Raw genomic sequence first — 25599 nt, 5'->3', positions numbered from 1 at the left:
ACCCTGCTGTTTGTTTATTTGCTTGTATCATTTGGAGGGGCGGTGTGAACGGGCCCGGCAGCAGACATGATGGATGCGTCGGAGTGCGGGGTGAGGGTGATGTGTCGCTTCAGGCCCCTGAACGAGGCCGAAATCACCAGAGGAGACAAGTACATCCCGAAATTCAAAGAGGACGACACCGTGGTCATAACGGCAAGTCTCACTGTTGTTGTAGTGTTGATGTCGGTAACGTGTCCGTGGAGCTGAAAGCACAAACACTGCAGTGTCTCAGAGGGAGAAAGTCACCTGAAGCTCTGCAGGCAGGCTGGGGAGGCCGGGTGCGCAGTAAGCTGTAGCCCTGCAGGGGATGGTAGAAGAATATTAGAGCAGTACAACAATTATTCATAACATAGTACACAAATATATAATGTTGTATATAAGAAGGAATACGTATGCATAAAATCAGTTGCAGGAACTTTCAAGCTGCCTCTGCAGGTTTCTGCGAGGTTATAATGGTGTAAAGGCTGACGATTGATTGATAACTGATAATAAATGAAATCCAGCCAGTCAGTGCATTTTAAAACAGAGTAAAGTACCACATGTCTACACTCTGCAATACATGTTTTAACTAAGTGCTGCAAATTCTACACTTAAAACAGCCACATGTAGTTCTACTAAAGCATGATGGGCTGCTACTAATAATAATTCAATATTTGAGATAGTTTATTAATATTAATCAGAGACGATCAATGGGGATTGTTTGCATATCTTCAAAATTGAGTAAAAATGTTTATGTAAGTCAGAAACTGACAAGTCTTGAAAATGCTTTTATATATTTCTTTTTTTAAATGACAACGTGATATTACAGTTGTACCCTACGTTTAAAAATAATGTAGTTAATTGCAGATTTTAGTTGTTCTTTAGGAGCCAATCAGGAGCGAGCTAAGCTGTCATGTGTCTGAGCATTTTGTGAAAAGGGGATGAAAATACAACTTTTAAATCGCACCTTAACACTCTCATAAACGTGTGAAACCAAAAATCTGGATCCAGAGAGACTCGCCTCAGATGAGTATTGAAATCACTTTAATGAAGTAATGACTTGGAAGTCAGGGGTCAAAGGTTATACTCACACTGCTGATTCACGAGGCCACGAGAGCATCAGTGCTGTTTATCCTCACAGACACAAGGACAGCTTCACACCGTGTGCCACGAAGATGATTTATTCAAAAAGGAACTTTATTTTTGTGCAGTTCACCCTTGACAACAACTTCTCCAAAACAGGGAGAAGAATCTGAAAAGGTGTTTTTTTGTTGCGATGTAAAAGTAATCTTTGATTATTTCTTTAATACCCTCTCAAATAATTTCTTAGTTAACAGAAATTGCATCTGAGAAGTCCTAGATGTTGTGTTTTCCCACCTGTCCTTGAACATATCATAATAGTAATGTCTCCAAAATACAGAGATGGAAAGCCTTGATTTGGATCAGCATCAATTAATCATAATAATGATCAATTATAATCAGTGTGATCTTTAAAATCTGTAAAATTTACTCTCCAGTTAGGAGTTAAACACAGATCTGTCACCCTGCTCACCATCAGCACCTGCATTATTCATTCAGCTGCATTATCGCCCAGACACAAACTGCACATCGCCGCCTCGTGCCATCAATCAAACAGCAGAAACACATTACCGAGGCGCCCGACTGTGGCCCGGCTCTCCGATACCGTTCATGTCAGTGGTTTCTCAGCTTTATCTCGCGGTGCAGAGCGAGCCAGAGTGCTGCTGCTGCTGTTGCCTCCAAGTGCTGAGAGCTGCTTTTCACAGAAATGAGGCTGTAACCCCCTGAGACACGCAGACGGTGGAGTGATGGATGGTCAGACTGGAAGCTACTGGAGCCTTTACAGCCGAGGACTCCCAGTTTGAAAACACCACAGCGATAGAAACGAGCGTCATGTGCTTGAAGTTGATCAGTATTTTCTCATCGTGACAGGCTCAGAACTGCCAGACTGCTGCTGTTAGTACTGTGTATACAAATGTAGTACATGAAGCACGTGCATCTTTATAATTTATATGCTTTGCTGATGTAGATCTGCACTGTTTTATCTGTCAGGGTAATCCAGTGAACAGATTAATCCAATCTGTCATCTTTTAACTTTTTTCAGCTGCATTTCTTTTGTTTCTAGACTATTTGGGATATTTTTAGGTAATCCTGTCAGTTAATCCTGCGTGTTTTCATTGTATTTTTCTTGATACACATTGCAAGAAAGGTTTTAAACAAATCATGACAAAAAGGATGAAGAAACTTCCTCTAATGCCAAAATAAATGTCCTGAAATAACCACAAAAACCTGCATTTTAACCAGTCCTGTCACAGAGTCTTTAAATCTTATTTTAATCTATTTAATCTGTATCAAGTCAAAACTTCACATTTGATAGAAATAATGATAATCGTCTCATCTGTAATGCAGAGGTTTTATGTCAGGATGTGGACCCCTTATTCGTCAGACATAGCTGACACAGGAGATGCTGCTTTGGGTGGAGGTGGAGTTACGTTACCGTTTTGGCAAGCTTGTGTTGTTTTATGAAAATGAATCCTGACTCAAGCTTGTGCAAAATAAAATCTGGAACAATTGGAGAAGATAGTGAAGATGAGATGTCTGTTGTTTGATGTCGTCTGATGCTGTGATTAATGCGTCCTGTGTTGGTTTGACACAGAGTAAACCCTACGTGTTCGACCGTGTGCTGCCTCCCAACACGTCGCAGGAACAAGTGTACAACCAGTGTGCCAAACAGATCGTGAAAGGTATGAAGGTTTCAACCTGCTGGAGGGAAAGTGATGAAGCATTGCTGTTATGTAACTGTAATCCTTGTACTGTATATCTGCTCTGCACACAGACTTCAGCCGTCCTCCATATTTTTAGTCCTTTTCTTTTTGAACCAGTGTTTGTTCGGTTATTGTCAGGCCTCTTCACTGAAAGGACTTGTTATCAGCTATGTAAAAATCTGAAAGGAAAATGTTTAAATATTGTGTCACTTTGATCGTCAGCATTTAGACACTTAACATGCAGTTTACTAATGAAGATTTGTAAATTGATTTGGACTTGATTCAGTGACTTGGGACTTGACTTTGACTCAGATTTAAGGACTTGAGACTCAAATTGGACCTAATTTGAGGATTTGAGACTTGACTTAGACTTGATTGGGGGAGTTGACACTAGACACGGGGTGATTCAAGAAGTCAAGGCTTGACTTTGACATGATTGGACGACTTGAGACTCAACCTGGACTTGATTCAATATCTTAAGACTTGGTTGGACTTGATTGGATGAGTTGAGTCTTGACTTGGACTTGATTTGATGACTTGAGACTTGGTTGGACTTGATTTGAGGACTTGAGACTCGACTTGGACTTGATTTGATAACCTGAGTCTTGACTTGGGATTAGCAATAATGTAAGACAGCAACTATGAGTAGCAGGTGTCCTAAGCTGTATTTGTACACATGCTGGATATTCGAGCTGAGTAAACCACATGTGCTACTACAATAGTCCACATCACTGAGTAATATTGTAGTAATCTTGGAACAGAGGTGTTTTTCATGCTCATGTTTCCGTGCCGTTCCAGATGTGCTTGGCGGTTACAACGGGACCATCTTCGCCTACGGACAGACGTCCTCTGGGAAGACGCACACCATGGAGGTGAGAGACTCTTCCAGTCCAGCATACCTTGAACTATTTCCTGTTACTGTCTGTCAATAACTCAATGAAAGCCATTGTGTAAAGGCTGTCAGTGACTTTTATTCTGAGCTCCAGTCAGAGGATTAGAGCACAGCAGGCATTGTGTAACAGACTTACCGCAAACACTAAATCCAGTTAAGCTCGGACGCTGGCCGAGCTTCGAGGAATCAAACGCCTGATAGCAGCTTCTTGTACCAGGAAGGTTCATTTCCTGCAAACACTGATGTCCAAATGCACTGTTTCTAAGGCTGCAGAAAAAGTCGAGGCCGACTCTCCAGCAGCACTCAAAGCAGATCAGCATCAGGCATCATTACTTCATCTGGGAGATTAATCCATCAAGACAGCAGCCTTAAGCCTCTTCTTAATTCTCTGATCTGATCTGTGATGAAAAACCTCTGCTTCAGAGTCTTTACATCAAGTTTTAATTCCACCTTTGAACCCTGACGTTCCTCTTCAAACCCCCCTCCGGTTCAAACATATCAAAAAGCATTAAAACGTCATCGTCCGTTGGTGTGTTCAGGGAAAGCTGCACGACCCCCAGCTGATGGGGATCATCCCTCGCATCGCCCACGACATCTTTGACCACATCTACTCCATGGACGAGAACCTCGAGTTTCACATCAAGGTGAGGCGCAAAAAACGTTTGGCACGGCAGAAACCTTCGAAAACAAACATTAAAACCGTCATTGAATACAGATAACACACAAAGCTGCAGCAGCTTTAATCATGATTCATCCAAGTTAAACGTCTTTACCCACTTGTTGTGTATTGCTGATGCAGTTTTGCATGCATATAAATAAATAAATATTCTTAATTTTGCATGCAAAGTTTTACTCCTTTTTGTTTTTTACTTGGGAGCCAAAATAGGCTTATTTACTGCACTTAGGTACACATTTGAGGTACTTGTACTTGAGTATTTTCATTTTATACAACTTTATACTTCTACCTCAAAACATCTGAGAAGCAGATGTTGTATTTTTACATAATTATATTTGTCTGACAGATTTAGTTACTAGCTACTTTTCAGATTACTCTTTTTCATTCCCTTCCTGTCCAGTGAAAACCATGTATCTCCAGATGTGTTGCATGTTTGTGATAAACTGAAGGATGAAGTTTTCCTTCACGTCTTTAGAAAATTCTCGTCCTTTTTCAGCTGATTAAACTGTTTAAAAAGCCTCTTGGATCAGCTGGAAAATGCATCGACACAAAGCTGAAAACAGGCTGTTTTTCTGAGATACGAGGTTCTCACAGGACAGCCACGCTACAAACACATGATGATCTTATAGAAAATGATCATAGCTGTACATTAATGCAGCATTAATATTAATCCACAAACATCAGATAGAAGAGAAAAACACAGACAGGAAACATTTTACTGCAATATGAGTTACTTTTCATACTGAAAGTAACTGTCTGATAGTACTCTCTATTTAAGGTATTTTTAATGCAGAATGTTTGCTTGCAGTGGAGTAATTTCACAGTATGGGAAGAGTACTTTTACTCAAGTGAAAGGCCTGAGTACTTCTTCCACCTCTGTAGGCGACTGACTGATTTCATGTAGGTCCTGTACAGCAAAACAAGCTATTTATATATATATTAATTTAGAAAAAAGTTAGATTTAGAGAAGTTAGATGAGTAATAAATGAGTAGACATCAAAAATTTGGTTTGAGTTTCTCTGCAGGTTTCCTATTTTGAAATCTACTTGGACAAGATCAGAGACCTGCTGGATGGTAAGAAAGACCGTTTATCTCAAGTTTATCACATGTAAGGTAGATTTAAGTGATGATTGGATGACGGTTTTATTAAAAGTATTTTTTTAAAAACAGCATGTGATCTGTGTTCTGTTTGAAGTGTCGAAGACGAACCTCGCTGTGCATGAAGACAAAAACAGAGTGCCCTATGTGAAGGTTGGTACAGAGCTTTGACAAGAATCCTGGATTGAATGTATTAAATATGTACTTCATGGCTGCGTCCGTGATATAATGCTAAAAAGCTGAGGCTAAAGCTACATTAGCATCCTCAGCAGCTGTAATGTATAGAAGGGAGCAGCATTTGGCTGCAATTTCTGGAGTGTGAACTTCCCCAGAACAAAGGACCGAGCTGCAATCATATAATAATAATGTGGAAAGCTAATGACATGCCCATTGCCTTTGGATGTAAAGCTTGATTACTGCTCGAGGTTGTAAGCTAGTTAGCCAGACATGCTAACATTTGCAGCTTACGTTAGATTTAAAGACACGTGGTCTTGTTACAGTTGTGATCTTTGTTTTTCTGTGTCAGGGTTGTACTGAGCGCTTTGTGTCCAGTCCAGAGGAAGTGATGGACGTCATCGATGAGGGCAAAGCCAATCGGCACGTTGCCGTGACAAGTGTGTATCTTTATACTTGTACTTATACTCTTACTATGTGTTTTAACATCTTCCTTTCTCCTGTTTTTTTACTTATCTTTTATATTTAATGTGTGTAATTTGAGTGTTTTTTTCAGCATTGCGAAGCAACATAAGTATAAAGATCGTTTACTTAAGTAAAAGTAGCAATACAGTAATGTATAGCTACTCAAATACTAGTAAAAACACTGCGTACAAAATCTGACCCATGTAAAGATAGGGAAGTATTATTAACAAAATGTACTATGAAAGTAAAAGTATTTTTCCTGCAGATGTCCCCTTTGTCTGATGTATTATTATATGACAGTATTAGGTTGTAATACTGATGCCTCAATACTGATAAATGTGGTGGACTAAAGGCCCTGAAGGTGGGAGGACACACCAGAAACTGGATCAACTGTAAATCTGTTTCTCTATCAGACATGAATGAGCACAGCTCTCGCAGCCACAGCATCTTCCTCATCAACATCAAGCAGGAAAACATGGAGACGGAGAAGAAGCTGTCGGGGAAGCTCTACCTGGTCGACCTGGCGGGCAGCGAGAAGGTCGCTCTGAGTTGGATCAGAAAGATGGGATTCATATTTAGCGAAATATTGAGTTTGATGAATTGTGAAGTGGATGTGACTTCTGTTTGCTGGCTGTGTGAACAGGTCAGTAAGACGGGAGCAGAGGGAGCCGTGCTGGATGAAGCGAAGAACATCAACAAATCTCTGTCGGCGCTGGGAAACGTCATCTCAGCTCTCGCCGAGGGAACGGTGAGGAACTCGTAGTGAGCTCTGTCTGCATATCTGAAGGCTCCAGACTCAGTGCGTGACAGCGATGCGTTCATTTTCCAGAAAACCCACGTGCCGTACAGAGACAGCAAGATGACTCGGATCCTGCAGGACTCTCTGGGGGGAAACTGCCGCACCACCATCATCATCTGCTGCTCGCCGTCCGTCTACAACGAGGCCGAGACCAAGTCCACACTCATGTTTGGACAGAGGTACCTGCGACGTGTTCTTCCAAAGAGAAGAGCTTTGCTTAAAGTGGCAGTTTTACACTTAATTTATTTGTTTTTATGCGTGTTTGTGCATGTTTTTTAGGTGGTTATTGAATGTTCCACAATGCAACACATAGCTACTCAACAGCTGAAAGAGAGAGGAAAGCATGGTGGAAGGTGGTGCCTGCTGTCTTTATAGCTTTGACTTGATGTGTCAAACAAACAAGAACAATACAAAAACAGAAAAAAACTCAAGGTCCACTAAGTGTCAGCATCTTTATCTGCGTATGCACAGTTGCATCCTTCGGGTGTCAAACTTGAGCCTGTAAATTTTGGAGCTTTTGATTTGATAATTGGTCAAATACGACTTGTTTAGCAAGGCAGAACACTGAAGAGGTGTGTGTGTGTGTGTGTGTGTGTGAAGGTGAATGGTGACATCAGGACTGTGGCTGACGTCAGTGCTGAAAACTAGCAACCAGATGGCCTTGAGTTTCCCACTGTGCATCTGGGTTTGCGTCTATGAATAGATCCCTCTGATGAAACCCTGCACACCTTCGTTTGTTTTAGTGATTCGCGTCTCTTCTGTTTACCTCTCTGTCATTTCCTGTGAGCGGTCCGTTTGTAGCTCGTGCAAATAGGAGAATCCAGCTGTAAAAAAAAACGCCTCCGCTGAGCCTCGAACAACAGTGTCCAGGTTCAGACTGCGTGCTGTGCTTGTAATAAACCCTGAAGTCCAGTCAGTGACGGAGTGATGAGTGATGAGCGATTAGTGTGCAGCCATCTGCCCTCAGCTGAGGAGGAACTGAGAGGAAATGAGATGAAGAGTTTCAATCCAGAATGAGGTTTCCACCATTAGAAGAAAGATGGCAGAAAACAACATGTCACACCATTTATGTCCATTTAAGCTGGACTGGCCATCGCAACAGTCTAGTGAATATATGATAGAATTATATGGAAGTTCATAATAATAATAATACATTTTATTTGGAAGCATTTTATTTCAGAACACTCAAGGACACTTTACAGAGCGGGGCAGAGCACAAATAACACAAAATAAATACAAGCACAATAATTAAAACCCAAGCAAGAAGTGGAAGTGGAGTTATAAAGAGAAGGCAGTGCGGAACAGATGAGTTTTCAGTTTGGATTTGAAAGTGGGGGGAGAATCAATGTTTCTGATGTCGGGCGGTGGTGAATTCCAGAGTTGGGGAGCAGAGCAACTGAAAGCTCTGCTCCCCGTGGTGCTGAGACGGGCGGGGGGCACAGAGAGGTGGAGAGAGGAGGATGATCTGAGGGAACGAGAGGGGGTGGCTATGGAGAGGAGGTCAGAGAGATATGGGGGGGCGAGGTTGTGGATAGCCTTAAATGTATACGGTAAGATTTTGAAAGTGATTCTGTATTTAACCGGGAGCCAATGGAGCTGCTGAAGGACGGGGGTAATATCGTGAGAGGAGGGGGTCTTGGTGATGATGCGGGCTGCAGAGTTTTGAACCAGTTGAAGTTTATGGAGGGACTTGTGAGGGACACCGAAAAGGAGTGAATTACAATAATCAAGACAGGAAGTGAAAAGGCTGTGGACCAGTTCAGTACTTTCAGTGCGTCCTACTGACAATTACAGAAGTTTTATTAACAAAAAAAAGGGAGTGAGGAATCTTTTTTTTTATTTCATACTGTCACATTTAATTTCACCAGTTTCTCACAACTGTTTTTTTGCAACCTGAAAACCAGACCGACCTTCACTTTGATAGCAGATTCCACACCGAAACTCCACACTGAACCTCTTGAATCGACATTATCGTTAAACTGACACCACAGCTCTCCCAACAGATAGCTTTATATGCTAAACAGGAGAAAAAAGCAACAGTAAATCACATGAGATCCATTCACCAAAAGCTTTTCTGGCAATTTACAGTGTGTTTCATGCTTATTTAAGTGTGTAGAATTGAATTAGCAAAGTATTTTAACTGCTGTGTGATGTTTTATGTTGTATGTGTGTTTTTCTCACATTTAACTTCAACGGGGATTCAAATTAGCGTGTGCTTTATCCTGTAAACACTGACTTGTTGTCACCTTTTAGAGCAGTTGTTGGTTTGTGGCACCTGGAAACATAATCAGTGTTTCCTAAAGTTAAATAAAATTAAACAGAAATAAATAGGTCAAATAAAACAAACCTTATTTGCATATTTATGCTCAGTTTAAAGTTGAGGCAGATATACTGGAAATAATGTCGTGTCACCAAACTCCATGTTCTAAAACGGACATTTAAGGTTTAGGTCATCAAACAACAAACTTGCATCTGTTTTTAGAGCCAAGACCATCAAGAACACGGTGTCGGTTAACCTGGAGCTGACGGCGGAGGAGTGGAAGAAGAAATATGAGAAGGAGAAGGAGAAGAACAAGAGCCTGAAAAACATCATCCAGAGGCTGGAGGCTGAACTCAACCGCTGGAGGAACGGTGAGTTAAAAAGAGAAATCATTTGTTTTAGAAAGGTTGGACTTCTGTGAGCCTCTGCTTCACCTTCTCATAGATGCACTTAGTTACTGGAACTCTTCTTCTTCACGTTGCTTCCTCATTTTGTCTTGTTTCGTTATGTTTCAGCACACACTTTACACAGAAGAGTTTCAATCACAACCTCCACGGCTTGTTTATTAAAATGCCTGAAAATTCATGAATTTTATCACCTTGACCGACACCAAGCTGGAATTTAAAAAGCCTGGATGGATGACAGAAACAATGACGTTGCATGTTTCCACAAGAGCTGTGAATAGCTGCCACATTCGCCTCACAAAGCCAGGCTCGACCTATGAGGCTCGGTTTAATCACGGCTTTCTTCGTCTCAAAAATGCTTAAAGGAATTAAGAATCAAACTTTAGTTGGTACGATCCTGCAGCCAAAGCTATTCTCCTGCAGATATGTGGTCAGTTACAACCTAATTAGACCTATAACATCGCGTACCAGTAGAAGACACATATAACAGTGTTTATGTATGTTGTAGGTTGCTTTTAAAGACACCATCATGGGCATTGATTTGTTTCTACTCCACACTGTCTTCCTCTCTTCTGAGACTGCAGTGTCTCCTCCACAGCATCCTCGCCCTTTTCTCCATCTCTGTTGCATAGTAACCACTCAAACCCCACCTCTCTCTCTCTCTCTGCCTTTTCCTCTTTGCTTTTATGTCTCTCTCCCTCGATTCCTCTCTCTCTCTCTCTCTCTGGCCATTGTTTTTTAATCTTTTAATTCCCCTGCGGATGCTGATAACACTCCCCCTCCTTAGCAACAAATCAGCTCAGCTGCAGCCTCTAAGGCCTACGCTCATCACACACAAATGCAGCCAACACACACACACACGATGCTGATGCAGTGTTTCTGACATGAGTCAGCCGCTGGCTCTGTGCCGATCCATTTAAACGGAGCAGCTCTTCACCTTTTTAGTCTTTCCTCTTCTCCATCTTCTCATTTGCTGACGGCTTTCATCTCAGTTGAAGCAGGCCTCAATTAAAAAGTCAATAATTATTGCAGCATCAGTTCCTTCATCTGGTGAGGTCACACTGCTGCTGCTCGGCCGCGCACACACTCGTAGGTCTGTTTTAAAACAACACACAACCACAGGATGATGTCACTTCACCGTACATACACAGGATATGTGATGCAACCAGACGACTCTTTGACTGACAGTCAATTGCTAGCGGTTTTGCTAATTGGCTAATTGCTGCATTCACTGCCACCAGCTTCTCAAAATGTGAATATTTGACTTCCTAGTTCACCATTTGAGTATATTAACTGGGGCTTCGGGGAATAATTTGAGGCTTTTTGTACTGCTTTCTTGCACTGACAATTATCAGAATTATTATTAATGAAACTACTTGTTGATTGCAGCCTTACAGTACTCCTCCAATAGGACAATAATATCCAACCCTTTCTTTTCTGTCCCTGAATTAATTAATTCAGAATTTGCAGTTACAGTGAAGGTCTTAAAACTAAACTTTTCTACACAGGGCCCCTCTGCAGAGGGTGGGGAACTCGTCATAGTTGATTCAAGATGCTAGTGGTGCAAATTTCTAACACATTTAAGATGAATCAAATTATGTTGACCTGGAACCTGGAGCTTTTCAGTGATTCAGTTCGTAATTAAGTCGCTGTCCACAAAAACCAGAGCAGTGCCGTGCCTGACCAGTACTGGACTATTGATACCAATACTGACATTTACCATACCCCAGTACCACCACTTACATACCATAACAGCTGCTGCATTGATTACCATGAGATTTGGTGCAGATATTTATGATCCTCTGAGAAAACATTTTCATGCCTTTTTATCACCAACACTTCAAAATTGTCCGAAATGTTTTTATTACAGGAAGTTTGATAATATGCCAATGTTATATGGTGTGGTATATGGTATGGTATGTCAGAATGCTAATAGTAGCATGCTAGCTCACTCATCCCTGAACTTAACCCCTTGATGCCTGAATTTATTTAGAATTATATTAAAAAAATAATTCTAATTGTAAATTAATTGTGTTTTTGCTTTCAAGTTGATCCTAAATTGAGAGGAGTTTGTTATTTTTTCTGTAGCACATACAATAGATATAAATTTAGGTATGATGCACAATGTGGTTTTCACTTTGACCAGTCCGATGAGAAACCAGTGCTTGCAAAAGGTTCCTAGGTGTGTGTTGAATATGCACATTAGAGGAATGCATGCCCGATTCGGCTGCAATGTGGATTAAAGCGGTATGATGCAAATTCACAACAATCAGCGTTAAGGGGTTAAGTACAGTTTGAAGTACAGAGCTGACAAGATGAGCTTGAAAATGTCCTAAAATGAATATCATACAGAGGATAAACCTTTTTATTTAACAACATGACCACCCCTATGGTGCCACCTTCAGGCCGAACTTTAAGACATTTTCTTCCATCTGACCACATTAAAATCAGGTTTATATGAAATGACACATAGTGAGAAGACAGGATAACTGCACAGTATGACGTGATAAAAATACCTGACGATACAACAGGCTGCTGTGCGTTTATTTAATGGACGGATGATTAAGAGATGTGACAGATGAGTCTGTGTTACAGGGGAGGACGTTCCTGAGGAGGAGCAGCTGAGCTCTAAAGATCAGAAGAACATCGAGCCGTCTGACATCATCATCGACAACCTGCTGCCGGCCGCAGGAGGCGTCTCGGTCTCCAGCGACGAGAGGACCAAATACGAGGAGGACATCAGCAACCTCTACAAACAGCTGGATGACAAGGTGAGGCCGACTCCACACCTTCCCCGTCTAAACTGTGCTCTATTTGTATGTTTTCAATATTAATATATTATATTAATGTTATTTCCTCTTCATATTTCTACAGGATGATGAGATCAACCTGCACAGTCAGCTGGCTGAGAAGCTGAAGGAGCAGATGATGGACCAGGAAGAGGTTTGCCTCCCAGCCTGTGAAAGTTAAATGTTTTGTTATTGTGCTGTTACAGTTACACAGTTTTCATGCTTTTACCAACACTGTCTTAGCTGCTGGCGTCGACGCGGCGCGACTACGAGAAGATCCAGGAGGAGCTGTGCCGGCTGCAGACAGAGAACGAGCTGGCCAAGGAGGAGGTGAAGGAGGTGCTGCAGGCCCTGGAGGAGCTGGCCGTCAACTACGACCAGAAGAGCCAAGAGGTGGAGGAGAGAGATCAAGCCAACCTGCAGCTGACCGAGGAGCTGCAGCACAAGGCGGTGAGTGGACTGCACAAAGATCACTGAGATTTTTTTAATCAAATCTTCTGTTAGTTTCTTAATTCAATAAAGACTATGTTTCCCATAATCCACCATGAGGCTGACAGGAAATTCCTTTCATTTCTTCAGTATCATCTGCCATCACTGGCAGTGTTATTATTTGTAGTCATTGTCCAGTGCTGCCAAAGTGCTCTTAGCAAGGCTGCTTTAACGCCACAGAAAGGTGGTGGAATGTAATGAAGTGTGTGTGTGTGTGTGTGTGTGTGTGTGTGTGTGTGTGTGTGTGTGTGTGATGTGGACAGGCACTGCTGTCGGTGGTGCAGAGGGAGCTCAATCAGCTGCAGGAGCTGAACGGCCTGCAGAGGAAGAGAGCCGCCGAGGTCCTCAACCTGCTGCTGCGAGACCTCAGCGACATCGGCGCCATCATCGGCACCAGTGACGTCAAGACCGCCGCGGTGAGGACGGACACACACATATATACACGCCCTCACACGTCATCTTACGCACTCACGCCCTGAACCTCCTCCCCTTCAGTCCTCAGAGTCGAAGGGGAACGGCTCGGCTGTGGAGGAGGAGTTCACCGTGGCTCGCCTCTACATCAGCAAGATGAAGTCGGAGGTCAAGTCTCTGGTGAACCGTAGCAAGCAGCTGGAGAGCGCTCAGGCCGACGCCCACCGCAAGATCCAGGCCAATGAGAAGGAGCTGGCATCCTGTCAGCTGCTCATCTCCCAGGTAACCATCATTAGGTAACAGGGACCTCCAAGAGTCATAAATTTGTCTTATTTTTTGCAGCTTTTGCGTTTTTACTTGTTTTTTTACTTTAAAATGATGATGTTTAAGCTCCACTGTTCCCCTTAGATGTCCCAATTTACCCTTAAGTGGTATTAAAACACATTTACAATAATGAGGTTTGGCAACAACAGTCAAATCCAGCACGCTTTTATTTTTGCATGTTTGTGAAGCTGAATATTAATATCAATAACTTATTCCCAGAATAAGAATGCTTAAATCTGACCATTTTCAGGCCAGTAGTGGATGAATGACTGAACTTTTCTCTTGCTATGTTTCTAGTAAACCGTCCACGGTGTTTGTGTTGTCCCCTCTGTGTGCAGCACCAGGCCAAGATCAAGTCTCTGACTGACTACATGCAGAACATGGAGCAGAAGAAGAGGCAGCTGGAGGAGAGCCAGGACGCTCTGACCGAGGAGCTGGCCAGACTGCAGGCTCAGGGTTGGTACACGGCAAGAGAAACGCCATCCAAGTCTCCATAGACTCTTTAAAAACATTCATTTTGTTTAAAGGTGGAATGAATCACCTGACTGGAGAGCTTTATGTCAAATATTCATGTCTTCTTTGTTGGCTCTCAGAGAAGAGACACGAGGTGTCAGGTGAGGAGAAGGAAAAGGAGGACATCAGCAGACTGGACGGAGACGACGACATCAAGGTGAGGAGAGGTGGACCTGGAAATCCCCACCGTCCGTTCACAGGTGGGATCAGTCAAATGATGTTAATGATTGTGCGTCTCTAACGTGCCTCTCCGTCTCCGTCCTCCAGAAAACGCTGGAGGAGCAGCTGGAGAACCACAGGGAGGCTCATCAGAAGCAGCTCAGCCGCCTCCGAGATGAGATCGAAGACAAGCAGAGGATGCTGGACGAGCTCACAGAGTAAGGACACACCATTACACACACAAACGTGGTTATGGTTTTGGTATTAATTTTTTTTGTTACCTTTATTTAATGTTGTCGGGCTGCATGTGATGCTTGTGCTGCTGCCTTTGCAGGCCGATTCGGGTCTTTATTTCCTTGCTTATCAAACAGTTCCCCCAGGCGCTTGCTCATTGGGGAGTTGTGGTTCCCTGTGGATTAAGAGTATGGCCCTGACCTGCTCTACATGGAAAGTGTCCTGACACAGCTTCTCTTGGCGCTATTTGAATAAAATTGATTAGAGTTGAAGTTTGTTGGTTTGTGAAATGTTTTTTGTTTGTCAAATTAATGGACTGACAGACCAGTGACTGACAGTGTCCTCAGATAAAGGCAAATGAAATAAGGTGTCAAATAATGGCTGGGGGTGCAGTCAACACTAACAAATACGCCCCCAAATAGTGGAGGGCAAGGGGAAAAATCTAATGCATAATGTATATTGTACATTTTTAAAGAGACTGACGCTCTGTGCATAAAACTGCTGCACTGTGGCTTCAAAGTCAGTTTCCACTCTCAAGTTTTCAAAGCTTCTAAAGTCAGCCAGAGACCGGCGTTTAGGACTTCTGACAGTTAGTTCAGTGGCTTGAGAAGCTCGATTTAAATGTGAGACTTGTGTGTTCGAACCCTGCTTTGACTTTCAAGCCCAAATCATGTTTTGAGGAGTGCAGTGTGTCTGTAGGCCAGTGTGTGTGGAGGATGAAAGAAGACGTATTTATCAATGTCTAAATAAAGCAGATAAATATGGCAGCGCCCAGAAATAAATAAATATACTGAATTAATCATTAAATGCAAAGAGGAAATAACAAAAGGTTCCCTTTACCAACATTTATTTATGAATTTACGGACACATTTAATTATTTAATGCTTTGTTTCAACCTCTTTCTGTATTCAGCTGTTTCCAGATTGAAATGTTTATTTCCTTATTTTTATGTTTAGTAGCAGCAGAATTAGCTCAGTGGGAAATGCGGTTCAATAAAAGATGATATTCAAACCTTTGCGGCTCCTCAGTGGTGCAGTGAGTTAAACTTGTGCAAAAGGTTTTGAGTTCAGTCCCTGGTCTGATCAGGACACGATGACGATCAAAAGCAAAAGCGGCTCATTGTAGCTTTGATTGTTTCACCACTGAGGAGGAGGAGGAAGAATCAGACCTGCCAAACCAGGTGAGGTCGGACAGCTTCCTCATTATTGCCACCATTCTTCCTCTCACAGTTTAAACCAGGGTCTGCTGCTGGAGCAGGAGAGACTCATGTCCGACTACGACAAACTGAAGGCTGAAGAGCAGGAGAAGGACGCAAAGCTGCAGAAGCTCATGTAGGTTCCAGCGAACTCTGGCATCTAACCACACGAACGTTGGCACAAAATGGCGTTTAGAAAATCCTTTTACAACCTCAGAGTGCTGCAATGCCATCGATGTTCTGGTGTAATATGTGTGTTTTCTGTCCAGACTGCTGAATGACCAGAGGGACCAGGCCAAAGAGGACCTGAAGGGCCTGGAGGAGACTGTGGTGAGTGTCTCTGCCTGAAGGTTGCCCTCTACACACTGTGCATCTGTGGTTTAGTGGTGAGAACAGATGGCATAAATTTAAAGAAAAAGACTCTTGCTTTGGAGTTTTATGCTTGCGGGTTCAAGCCAGAACCAGGTTTTTGTTCCAGATGATGACATTCGAGGGTTGTGTCTTCTCCTTCATGACAGACCACAATTAATCTTCCTTCAGTTAATCCACACGCACAATATTTCCACGCAAACACAATAACAACAACATTAAAACATCCCTTCTCTCTTCTTAACATTAAAATAGATACCTTTATTTTTTCAGGGTCCTTCAACAACCTAAACCCCCCTAATTAGTACAGTCCAGATCCCCTCTTGTAAAAATCAGATTGGATTCTCCCACTTCCTGTGTTTTACCTTGAGGTGACATGGCTGGGAGCACATGTTCCAAACATTTGGGAGAATCTGAATGTAAGATAAGGTACATAAAATAATACACTGAGTGTTTGATTCACAGAAACACAACTTTATTCATACATCATGCAGAGACAAGCTGAGACGAGCTCTCACACAGTGTTTCATTCATGTCGTTATATTTGTGTTTTTTGACAGAAATCTTTAAATATCTTCAGTTATTTCGACCCACAGCAGGTATAGCTCAGCCAGATAAGCAGCTGCGATTCATACCTGAAGTTGAGGATTCAAATCCAAGCTCAGCTGAGTTTTTCAAAGGTTTCTCCTCACTTTTGTGAACACTTAACACAACATCCAACCAACACCAACAACACTTCAGGTGTAGCTCAGCGAGATAAGTTACTGCCACCTGATGCTTGAAAGGAGGGGGCTCAAATCCAAGCTCACCTGGTTTTTAAAGTTTTGTTCTCAGAAATGTGACCAATGAAAACAACATCCAACCAAGACATTTGCAGCTGCAGGTGTAGCTCAGTGAGATCAGGTGTTGCTACTTAATTGTCTAAGGTTGACGGATCCAGTCCAAGCTCACCTGTTGTGAGATTTTCTGTTTGTCCACAGTGACTACAACCGTAAATACAACATCCAACCAACACACACCAAGCTGAGGTATAGCTCAGTGTGATAAGATGCTGATACCTGATGCTTTAAGGTGCAGGGATCAAATCCAAGCTCACCTGCAAAGGTTTTTAGAATTTTCTCTTCAGGCTACTGTGAACAATGATTGGAAGTTCCGAACTAACTAAAGCAAGCTCAGGTGTAGCTCAGTGGGATAAGTTGGTGCTACCTGTCAATCTGAGGTTGAAGGATCAAATCCACCTTCTCCTCTGGTGCTGTTTTCACTGTTTTCTCTTCAGACTGATGTGCACAAGCAATAGAAGTTCCGAACACATCACAGCAAGCTCAGGTGTAGCTCAGTGCAATAAGTTTGTGCTACCTGTTGATCTGAGGTTGAGGGATCGAGGCCATGGTCTGCCATAGTGCTGTTTTCACCGTTTCTCTTGAGACTGACGTGAACAGTAAGTAGAAGTTCCGAACACATCATAGCAAGCTCAGGTGTAGCTCAGTGGAATAAGTTGGTAGATGCTGATGCTGAAGAGCTGGGGTTGAAGGATCAAATCCATGTTGTGCCCTGGTGCCATTTTCACTGTTTTCTCTTCAGACCAATGTGCACAATAAATAGAAGTTCCGAACACATTTGAGTGCGAAAGGCTCGGTGGAGCAGCGGCATCGATCACGCTTGGTAAACCAGACTGCCAGGGTGGCAGACCCGGTTCGATGCTCGTCAGACCCCGGACCCGGAGCGGAGGGTGGGGGGACTTGGGGGGGGGCCGTGTCCCCCGGGTTCCTGGAGAGTCGCACGTAGGGGGTTATGCGAGGGTAAAGAAGAGCGAGCTGAAATTTTACTGAAACGCAATAATTAATGATGAATGATATCTTAGCATCATAATTAATTATTAATGATGATTAATTATAAATCATAACTAAATGCAACAATTAATAATGAAAAAGAATTTATGATGATTAATAATAATCATGATATTATTAAGAATGATGATGAAAAATTTAGAATGATATTGATGACAAAACTGTTTTTCACCACCACCTTCTGTACTTAAACTTCTACAACCTTGAAGCACACATTCTACCTTCAGTAACAAATACAAACTTTCACATCAATGACTTTGTTTTGTTAAAGGCTCATGGTCGCATCTCCACAACTTTAACTTCTTCACGATGTAATCTTCTTCTGCTCATCTTCCACCAAGGTATCTGCAAGTGTAAGACACACAAAAAAAAACCCCCCACAGCAAAAGAACGCAGGAGTTTAGTAGGCCAAAGACGTGGTTCTGCAATGGCCAAGTCAATCTCCAGATCTCAACCCGATTGAGCATGCTGAAGACGAGGCAAAATATTGACAACAAACTTTTTTGTTTAACTACGCTTAATTGTCCAATTACCCCCCTAAAATGTGGTGTGTTTGTAAAAAAATGTATACAATTCCTTCATTTTCAGTCAGATGTTGTTGTTCAACCACCTGCACTTCAATTCTGGTCCATACATTTCATTTCAAGTCCAATGTGGTTGCATTTAGAGCCCAACTTGTGAAAACTGTGTGTCTGTCCAAATAAAAATTTCGGGCCTAACTGTATAATAAGGACAAGGGTGATACTGACAAATGGACTGGAATGTCTAGTCTAGTCTTCACAGTGCTGGTGGGCCATAAACAATACAGTTTAAGACAAGATTCTTTTTAATGTAACTTTTAATGTTCTTTCTCATGCTTCCTTTAGAGAACATGTAATTGTTTTGGATGTAAAGCTGGTGGGAGACATTTACATTACAGCTTACTGACATACATCCCTCTAACTCCCCTCCAGAAAGAACTACATTCAATGTCCATTACATTAAAAAGAATCTTGTCTTAAACTTTTATCCCCACTAAATGTCACATAAAACAAGCACTTAAAATGCAGGCGACTTCTAAGGCAACATGTGAACTAAAAACAAACTACATAATGTATAGGGAGCTATAGGCTCCTCTATTTTGTCCGTAAGAGCATTCCCAGACCAATAAAATATGTCCTAATGCAAAAATGACAAGAGCTATCGTACAGTGTGAACTACTGAATAAAAAAGACTGAAACATCTAAACGCAAAAATAATACTGAAGTCAAAATGAAAAGTGCAAAAAACAAACATCAGACTACAGGACGTACCTTTGGACATGTTGTCGGAAGAAAACAAATACCTCAGACGGTCTGTTGTCTCACATGGTTTTCTTCTGATGGAGGCACAGTTATGGTTCCAGGTGGGGCGGTGGGCGTGCAGGAGGAAACAAAGCTGCAAGTGTGAGAAAATAAATAAAATAAAATAAAATATCATAAACTAAAGCAAACTTTGAACTAAATTACAATAAAATTATTTGTCTTAAAATAAGCAAAAAAAACAAAAACCAAACATCAAAAAAGTAAGTAGTGACATTTAAGAACTACTTAAATGTAGTTTAAGTAGAAAAAAGAACATGGCCATTACATATTTGACTGACATGTTAGTAAAATATTATAAAATATTATAATAGTTGTGTTGATAATGTCACAAGTTAAATAATATCCGTTCAACCATTCACAAGACAGCTGCAGCTCCTCCAACTCCCAGTCTTTGGCCCCTGAAAGTGTTCTTCCCTGATAGACTTCTAAATCCAGGACCAGACCATTTGGGGAGGCAAGCACAAAAACCTTTAGCCGGTAGGCTTTGGCTTTCCTGGCACATACTGCCTGACTGGGCAGTGGCCTGTTTTGCTCATGCACACCTTGTCACACCTGTTTGCAGCTGTCTTTGATTTGCAAAAGCTGCCAGATCTTCAAAGATTTTGTCATCTATGTACTGTGAAAAGTACTCGATTGGGCTTCAGTATTCACAGATTTTGGGGTCATGTTGATTGGCAGGAAGCCCAGGTAGCACAGGTGTGAATCTGTTATGATGGATGGAAAAAAACACAAATAAAAATTAATAAAAGGAGAAGCAGTTAATTTGTTTCACATCCATTTGGATTAATGCAGTAATTTCAGTGTCATGGACGTGATATGACTCCCTGTTGACCATCTTTATAAGCATATTTTTTGATAACTTGCATATTTTAACAGCATTTACACATAGCACAATACAATAATCATGATAGTAAAATGTAATACATTACATACATTGAAACTAAATCATCATCATCTTCTCCTATCACAGGCTGATACTCATCCTCCTCATCCTTTTCCTCATCTGAAAGCTCCAAATCTGAATCTCCCTCTCCCTCTTCTTTCTCCTACAACAATGTGCAGTCATTAAATACATTAAAATGGTCCTGGTGTCCACTATATATATATATATAATTATCATGGTAAAAATAGCAATAGATAAATGTTATTTGACTTACCTCTCAAATATTCTTTATTTATTTATTGCTAATTTATTGCATAAAATGTGCAATAAATCTTGAAAGAGGAAGAAAGTAAAGTTCCCAGCATGCAATCCCACAACATGACACATCACCGGAAAGCCCAGGATGTCCTCTACAGAACACTATATGGGTTGGTCGGGTAACTTCAAATTGTTAAGGAAGATGCAGGTGAACAGAATGTCCATTATAAATGACACAAATGAATGGGCCAGGTCTCAGGAGGATATACCAAAATTTGACTCTGCAGGTTGAACAAAAGCTTTTTTTTTTTTTCCTTTTTTTCATCCACATATCAATACAAACTGATAAAAACAGGGATAAAAAACAGCCAGGTCATTTCAACATGCATGAAAACAGTCCTCAAAAAAAAACTAGAAGAAAAAAAAAACAATGTTGATTGTTGTACAGGACAAATCCAGCAACATATACTTAATATGTATATGTACAGTGGGATAAGTTGTCTTATAACAGCAACATAAAATCTCCTCTTTGTCAAATCAAAAAAAAAATTAATTAAAACGCATTTAGTCCAAAAAAAAAAAAATGGGGGGGGGGGGCTTTCTCTGGATCACTTGATAACAAGATTCAGACTTTCAGACTGACGACAGTTTTAGCCGATGACTTGCTTCCAGTATAAACAACACGCACCACTTTGATCGCTTGATCTGTAAATAATTAATCACGGAAAGTGTGACGAGTGTTTGAACATCTCATTTGACAAGTGGCCGTGACTTTGTTCTGATCGTTCATGATCGTTAATTTATTTGGTTTCCGACGCACTACGACGTCTCCGCGGACGTTAGCGTAGCCGAGCGCTAGCTAGCTATTACGTGACAGCTCGCGACCGACCGGAAGCTAGCTAGGTAGTAGCTAGTTAGCAACGGAGGCAGCGACCGTGTCGACCGTGTTTGCGGGGCCGTTCAGCCTTCTGACTAACCTCAAACTCCACTTCGCGCCACATGTTTCCTCCACTTCTTTCTGTCGTTTTCCTCCATTCCTCCTCCAAACGTCTCCATGAAGCAGGTTCACGAAGCACCGGGTTGAGCGCTAACTAGCTATCCGCTCCAGCTGCGACATCAACGCGTCACATGTCTCCGGGCGAAGGCTTAAGGGTACAGCGTTGAAAAGTATTTTACTACATATTTGACAATAGGTTTTTTTTACCGATTGTTTTACGGTTAAATTATTCGATTAATACTAATAATAAGTTACAAAATAGGGAGTTTTTTCAACATATTTTAAGCAAAGAGGAGGGAGTTGAATGAATGAATGAGCATATTTGGATATTTTGGGTGTAAACCATCATCATTTCTTCCTGTTCTCTCAGGCCAAAGAGCTTCAGACTCTGCACAACCTGCGCAAACTGTTCGTCCAGGACCTCACCACGCGGGTCAAGAAGGTACAGCAGCTTCCTGTGGTGGTGGTTGTTCATCATTTCTGTGAACACCAGTGTAGACGTTCAGCTTTGTGTTTTCAGAGTGCTGAGCTGGACTGCGAGGAGGGACTTGGCAACGTGGCCCAGAAACAGAAGATCTCCTTCCTGGAGAATAACTTGGAACAGCTCACCAAGGTCCACAAGCAGGTACTGTAATGAAGCTGTGACTTCCATAAATCCTGTAAGCAGTAACGTTGTTGATTAACCTGACTTTGCCACTTGCCCTCAGCTGGTGCGGGACAACGCAGACCTTCGCTGCGAGCTGCCCAAGCTGGAGAAGCGTCTGCGCGCCACGGCCGAGCGGGTCAAAGCCCTGGAGAACGCCCTGAAGGAGGCCAAGGAGAACGCCATGAGGGACCGCAAGCGATACCAGCAGGAGGTGGACCGCATCAAAGAGGCCGTCCGGGCTAAGAACATGGCCAGGAGGGGGTTCTCCGCACAGATCGGTGAGCTGGCAGTCAGATTCAGCACATGGACAGACAGGAAAAGGTAATACACGTCACTGAATCACTGCTTTCTTCTCTGTGTTTCTGTGCCTCAGCAAAGCCCATCCGGCCAGGCCATCATCCGCTGTCCTCACCCATCAGCAGCTCCATCAGGGCCGGAGGCGTCTACACCCACAACTAAAACCACAACTGCAAGTCAGCGCTGTGAGTCCTGACTCTGTGTTCACAGTGTGTCCACTGCTGCTACAGTCTGTAAAACAGCTTTGTTTCCTCCTGCAGACAGACCATAAACAACTCGACGCATGCCCACCGCCCCACCTGGACCCATAACCGCCCCTCCTGTTGGAGCACCAATGGGAGGCCATCACGACAGACTGTCAGCGCTCGGAGAAGCGCCGTAGTGTATATACTGACATGAGATGTGAACATTTGACCTGGGGCCTCACTTAGAAAATGTTCTGCTTTATGACCGAAATTATGCTTTGAGGGAAAAAGTGTCTCATGGCTCTAGATTTGTCATTTCTATTCATAACTACACAACAGAATCAATAAAGCGTAACATTTATAAATGAGGCTTCTTTCTGAAGGAGTCGCCTGCAACACTTCAGTGCAGGTGAGGTTATTTGTTTCTGATTTCTGATTGTGACGATAAGTTTATACGACTGCAGAGCCAGGCAGGAAAGGCAGAACTGTAGATTTATTATTTAATCTTAAACCAGCATTCATTCATTAAAACCAACAGTTTGACATTTTGGGAAGACACTCACTTACTTACAGTACTTCCCACAATGTGGAACAGTTCCTGCAAGAAATGTCATGTTTTTCTAATGCAGCTAAAGCCTTTGAGTTCACCCTGATACAGTGGAAGGCTGCAGGTGGCGCTACAGGTGAGGTGCAGATAAAAACCTGCAGTAATTGCTAATTCACAGAGTTTAGTTAATTCGTCAGACATGTTATAAGAGTAAAATGACAGGACATGATATTCAGTTTGTACTCAGTTTCTGCTGTAGAGTTGATAGGAAGGGTTTGTGCATCGTACTGTAGTCCTGCAGGGACACTGACCAGCCAATCAGGCGTTCCCTGGACTCACAACAGGACCACAGTGCTTTGCTGTGTAATCCTATGTCAGCTACAGCAGGAAAAGGAAGAGGGACATTATTCTAAAATCCCTGTAAAGGTCCTGATCAGCCAATCAGAGACCTGGAAACAAACCAATGAACTACCCTTAAAAAAGACCAAAAAGAAGAAGCGATAATTGAAGAAGTCTGTTTTTCACTCTGCCACACCTCGTGCCTTCAGAAACACGTGAATCACCACAATTATTTCCAAAACTAAAACTCCTGCAGAGAAGGAAAGCAAAAGATTGTAACCGTCTAATCAAAGATACTTTAGCTGTCTGTGCTTCTTTCCTTTGTGCCGCCAGTTTAGCATGTTTCAAGCCCAATATTTTGTCAGATGCTACTTTTGGTTGCCGAGAGCGACGACACAAAGGTGGGAGCAGGCGGCTGCAGCCGCCCCGCACACGACACGTGAATGAATGTAAGTGCATGGACTGGAGCTCGTGTCGAAGGCATGCTCAGGGAGGACGAACCGAGGACGTTTGTGTACACCGCGCATTGACCTCATCATGATGTACATTTTGAGTTTGCACTATGTTTTTTTAGTTCCCTTGTTTCTTTTGGCTGTGGCATCATATCTCTGAATATAACTGATGCAATTAAAGCTAATAAAGTTCTATTTAACTTTCAGTTTCAGTCTCTTGTGACAATAAGATGAAAGCCACCACTGTCATGATATAATCTTTAATCCCTATACATATATTCCCTCTGTAACATTGCACATCATCATTATCAGTTTTGGACAGAACAGACAGATGGGGTATTTTGGTCAGTTCACAAGTAAATCAATAAAAATAATAAATAATAGAAAAATCTTCTTCACACAGTCACATATAAAGTTCTACATATTGAATACAACAATGTAACAGGACAGTTAAACCATTGTATCTGTACAAATAGATTTTCACATGTTTTTGTCACATATTTCACATACTTCATGATTTACTGCACTTTTGGCCGACATACAGAAAAGCAGAGGGTCACACATGTAACCCTGGTTCTCTGAGTCTTTAAAGGTTCCAGAGAGCCACGATGCTCATGGGTAAGTTCCTCCTCTGCACACCTGGGTCAAATAATATTTCAAATACAGCGACGTCGGCTCTGTTTGGACTAGCGTGGCGGTTTTTCTTCATCTCTATAAGCCCGAAACGGTATTTGCCGCAGGTGTGGATTTACAGGATCCTCGGCTTCAATAAGTTCCTTTCCTCTCGCACTCATGATGATGCTGGCGAACAATATTTATGTCATAAAGCCAACACACTGCACACTTTTACTGCAGAGAAAAATGAAATCAGTTGACCGTAACAAACACTCTGGTGAACAACAAGGTTTGGGCTGGGTTGTTTTTTTCAAAAAGCACCTTTTGACGAAGCCAAGTCCATAATAATGCAGATAAAGATTTCAATAAATCCAATCTTTTTACATGTTTAAACCACACTGAAATCACCTTTTACCCAGAAGTCAAGTTTCCATCTAAATTTAGCACAAATTTTATCCACATTTCCAGAAAATAAGAAAAGAGGAGGAGCTGATGCTTGAAATGCATGAATAAATGATGTGGAGAATGATGTTTCTGGCGCCTCTCTGTCCCCTAGTGGTCAGATATGTTAATTGCACCGTTTGCCTGATATCGAAACGCTCCATTTGTGCCGTTCAAACCACAAACGATGCTTCTCTTGTCTCAGACTTTTAAACGTTTATCTGCATTATTGTGCACACAGTCCAACTTAGTCAAAATCTGCAAACCGAGCCCTGGTCATTCGGTACAGTTTCAACACAGATGCACACACGTTCAACATGCATCCTTGACCTTTCACACAAACATTGCACACTCACGTGCACGCCTCGCACACAAACACCCACAGAAACAGGAAGGCCAAAAACGGCGAAGCCTCACACGCTCGCCGCTCCTTTTGTTTTTACACCCAGGAGTCGGGGGAGCCCGTGAACTTGTTCGCCCTGTTTGAAGGCCTCCGCGTGGTGGAGTAGAAGTCCACGTAGTTGGTGTTGGCTTTGAATCTGAGCGACTGGCTGGCGTAGCCGTCGGGGGAGGTCGGGGTCAGGTGGACCGGCTCGTCCTCGTAGTGCTCCTCTCCGTAGCCTTGAGGGGACGACAGGTACATTCTGTAGCTGTTGTAGTTCTTCCTGTCGGGCTCGTCGTAAAATGGCTCTGTGTG

At 42.3% G+C, this 25599-nt stretch overlaps 2 protein-coding genes across 2 annotated transcripts in view; one reads left to right on the top strand and one right to left on the bottom strand.

The window, feature by feature from the left end:
• The first annotated feature begins 66 nt into the window (after positions 1-66).
• On the top strand, positions 67-24034 carry LOC121627135 (kinesin heavy chain-like). Its single transcript, XM_041965822.1, has 26 exons — positions 67-192; positions 2693-2780; positions 3600-3673; positions 4233-4337; positions 5395-5443; positions 5565-5620; positions 5994-6081; positions 6520-6644; positions 6750-6854; positions 6936-7084; positions 9388-9536; positions 12165-12340; positions 12444-12512; positions 12602-12808; positions 13111-13263; positions 13358-13540; positions 13921-14038; positions 14176-14252; positions 14363-14472; positions 15718-15819; positions 15953-16013; positions 21751-21822; positions 21901-22005; positions 22088-22304; positions 22400-22508; positions 22584-24034. Exons 1-25 carry the CDS (start codon positions 67-69, stop codon positions 22483-22485), a joined length of 2850 nt encoding a protein of 949 aa, XP_041821756.1. The 3' UTR covers positions 22486-22508; positions 22584-24034.
• LOC121627134 (plakophilin-4-like) overlaps positions 23650-25599 on the bottom strand; it is a 35542-nt gene continuing 33592 nt past the window's right edge. The window contains exon 21 of the mRNA XM_041965821.1: positions 23650-25599. Coding sequence (XP_041821755.1) covers positions 25342-25599 — 258 coding nt within the window. The 3' untranslated portion in view covers positions 23650-25341.

The sequence above is a fragment of the Chelmon rostratus genome, chromosome 24 (assembly GCF_017976325.1).
Source record: "Chelmon rostratus isolate fCheRos1 chromosome 24, fCheRos1.pri, whole genome shotgun sequence".
Lineage (NCBI taxonomy): Eukaryota > Metazoa > Chordata > Actinopteri > Chaetodontiformes > Chaetodontidae > Chelmon > Chelmon rostratus.
Note: the sequence above shows the minus strand (reverse complement) of the source record. Positions and strands in the feature narration are given on the sequence as shown.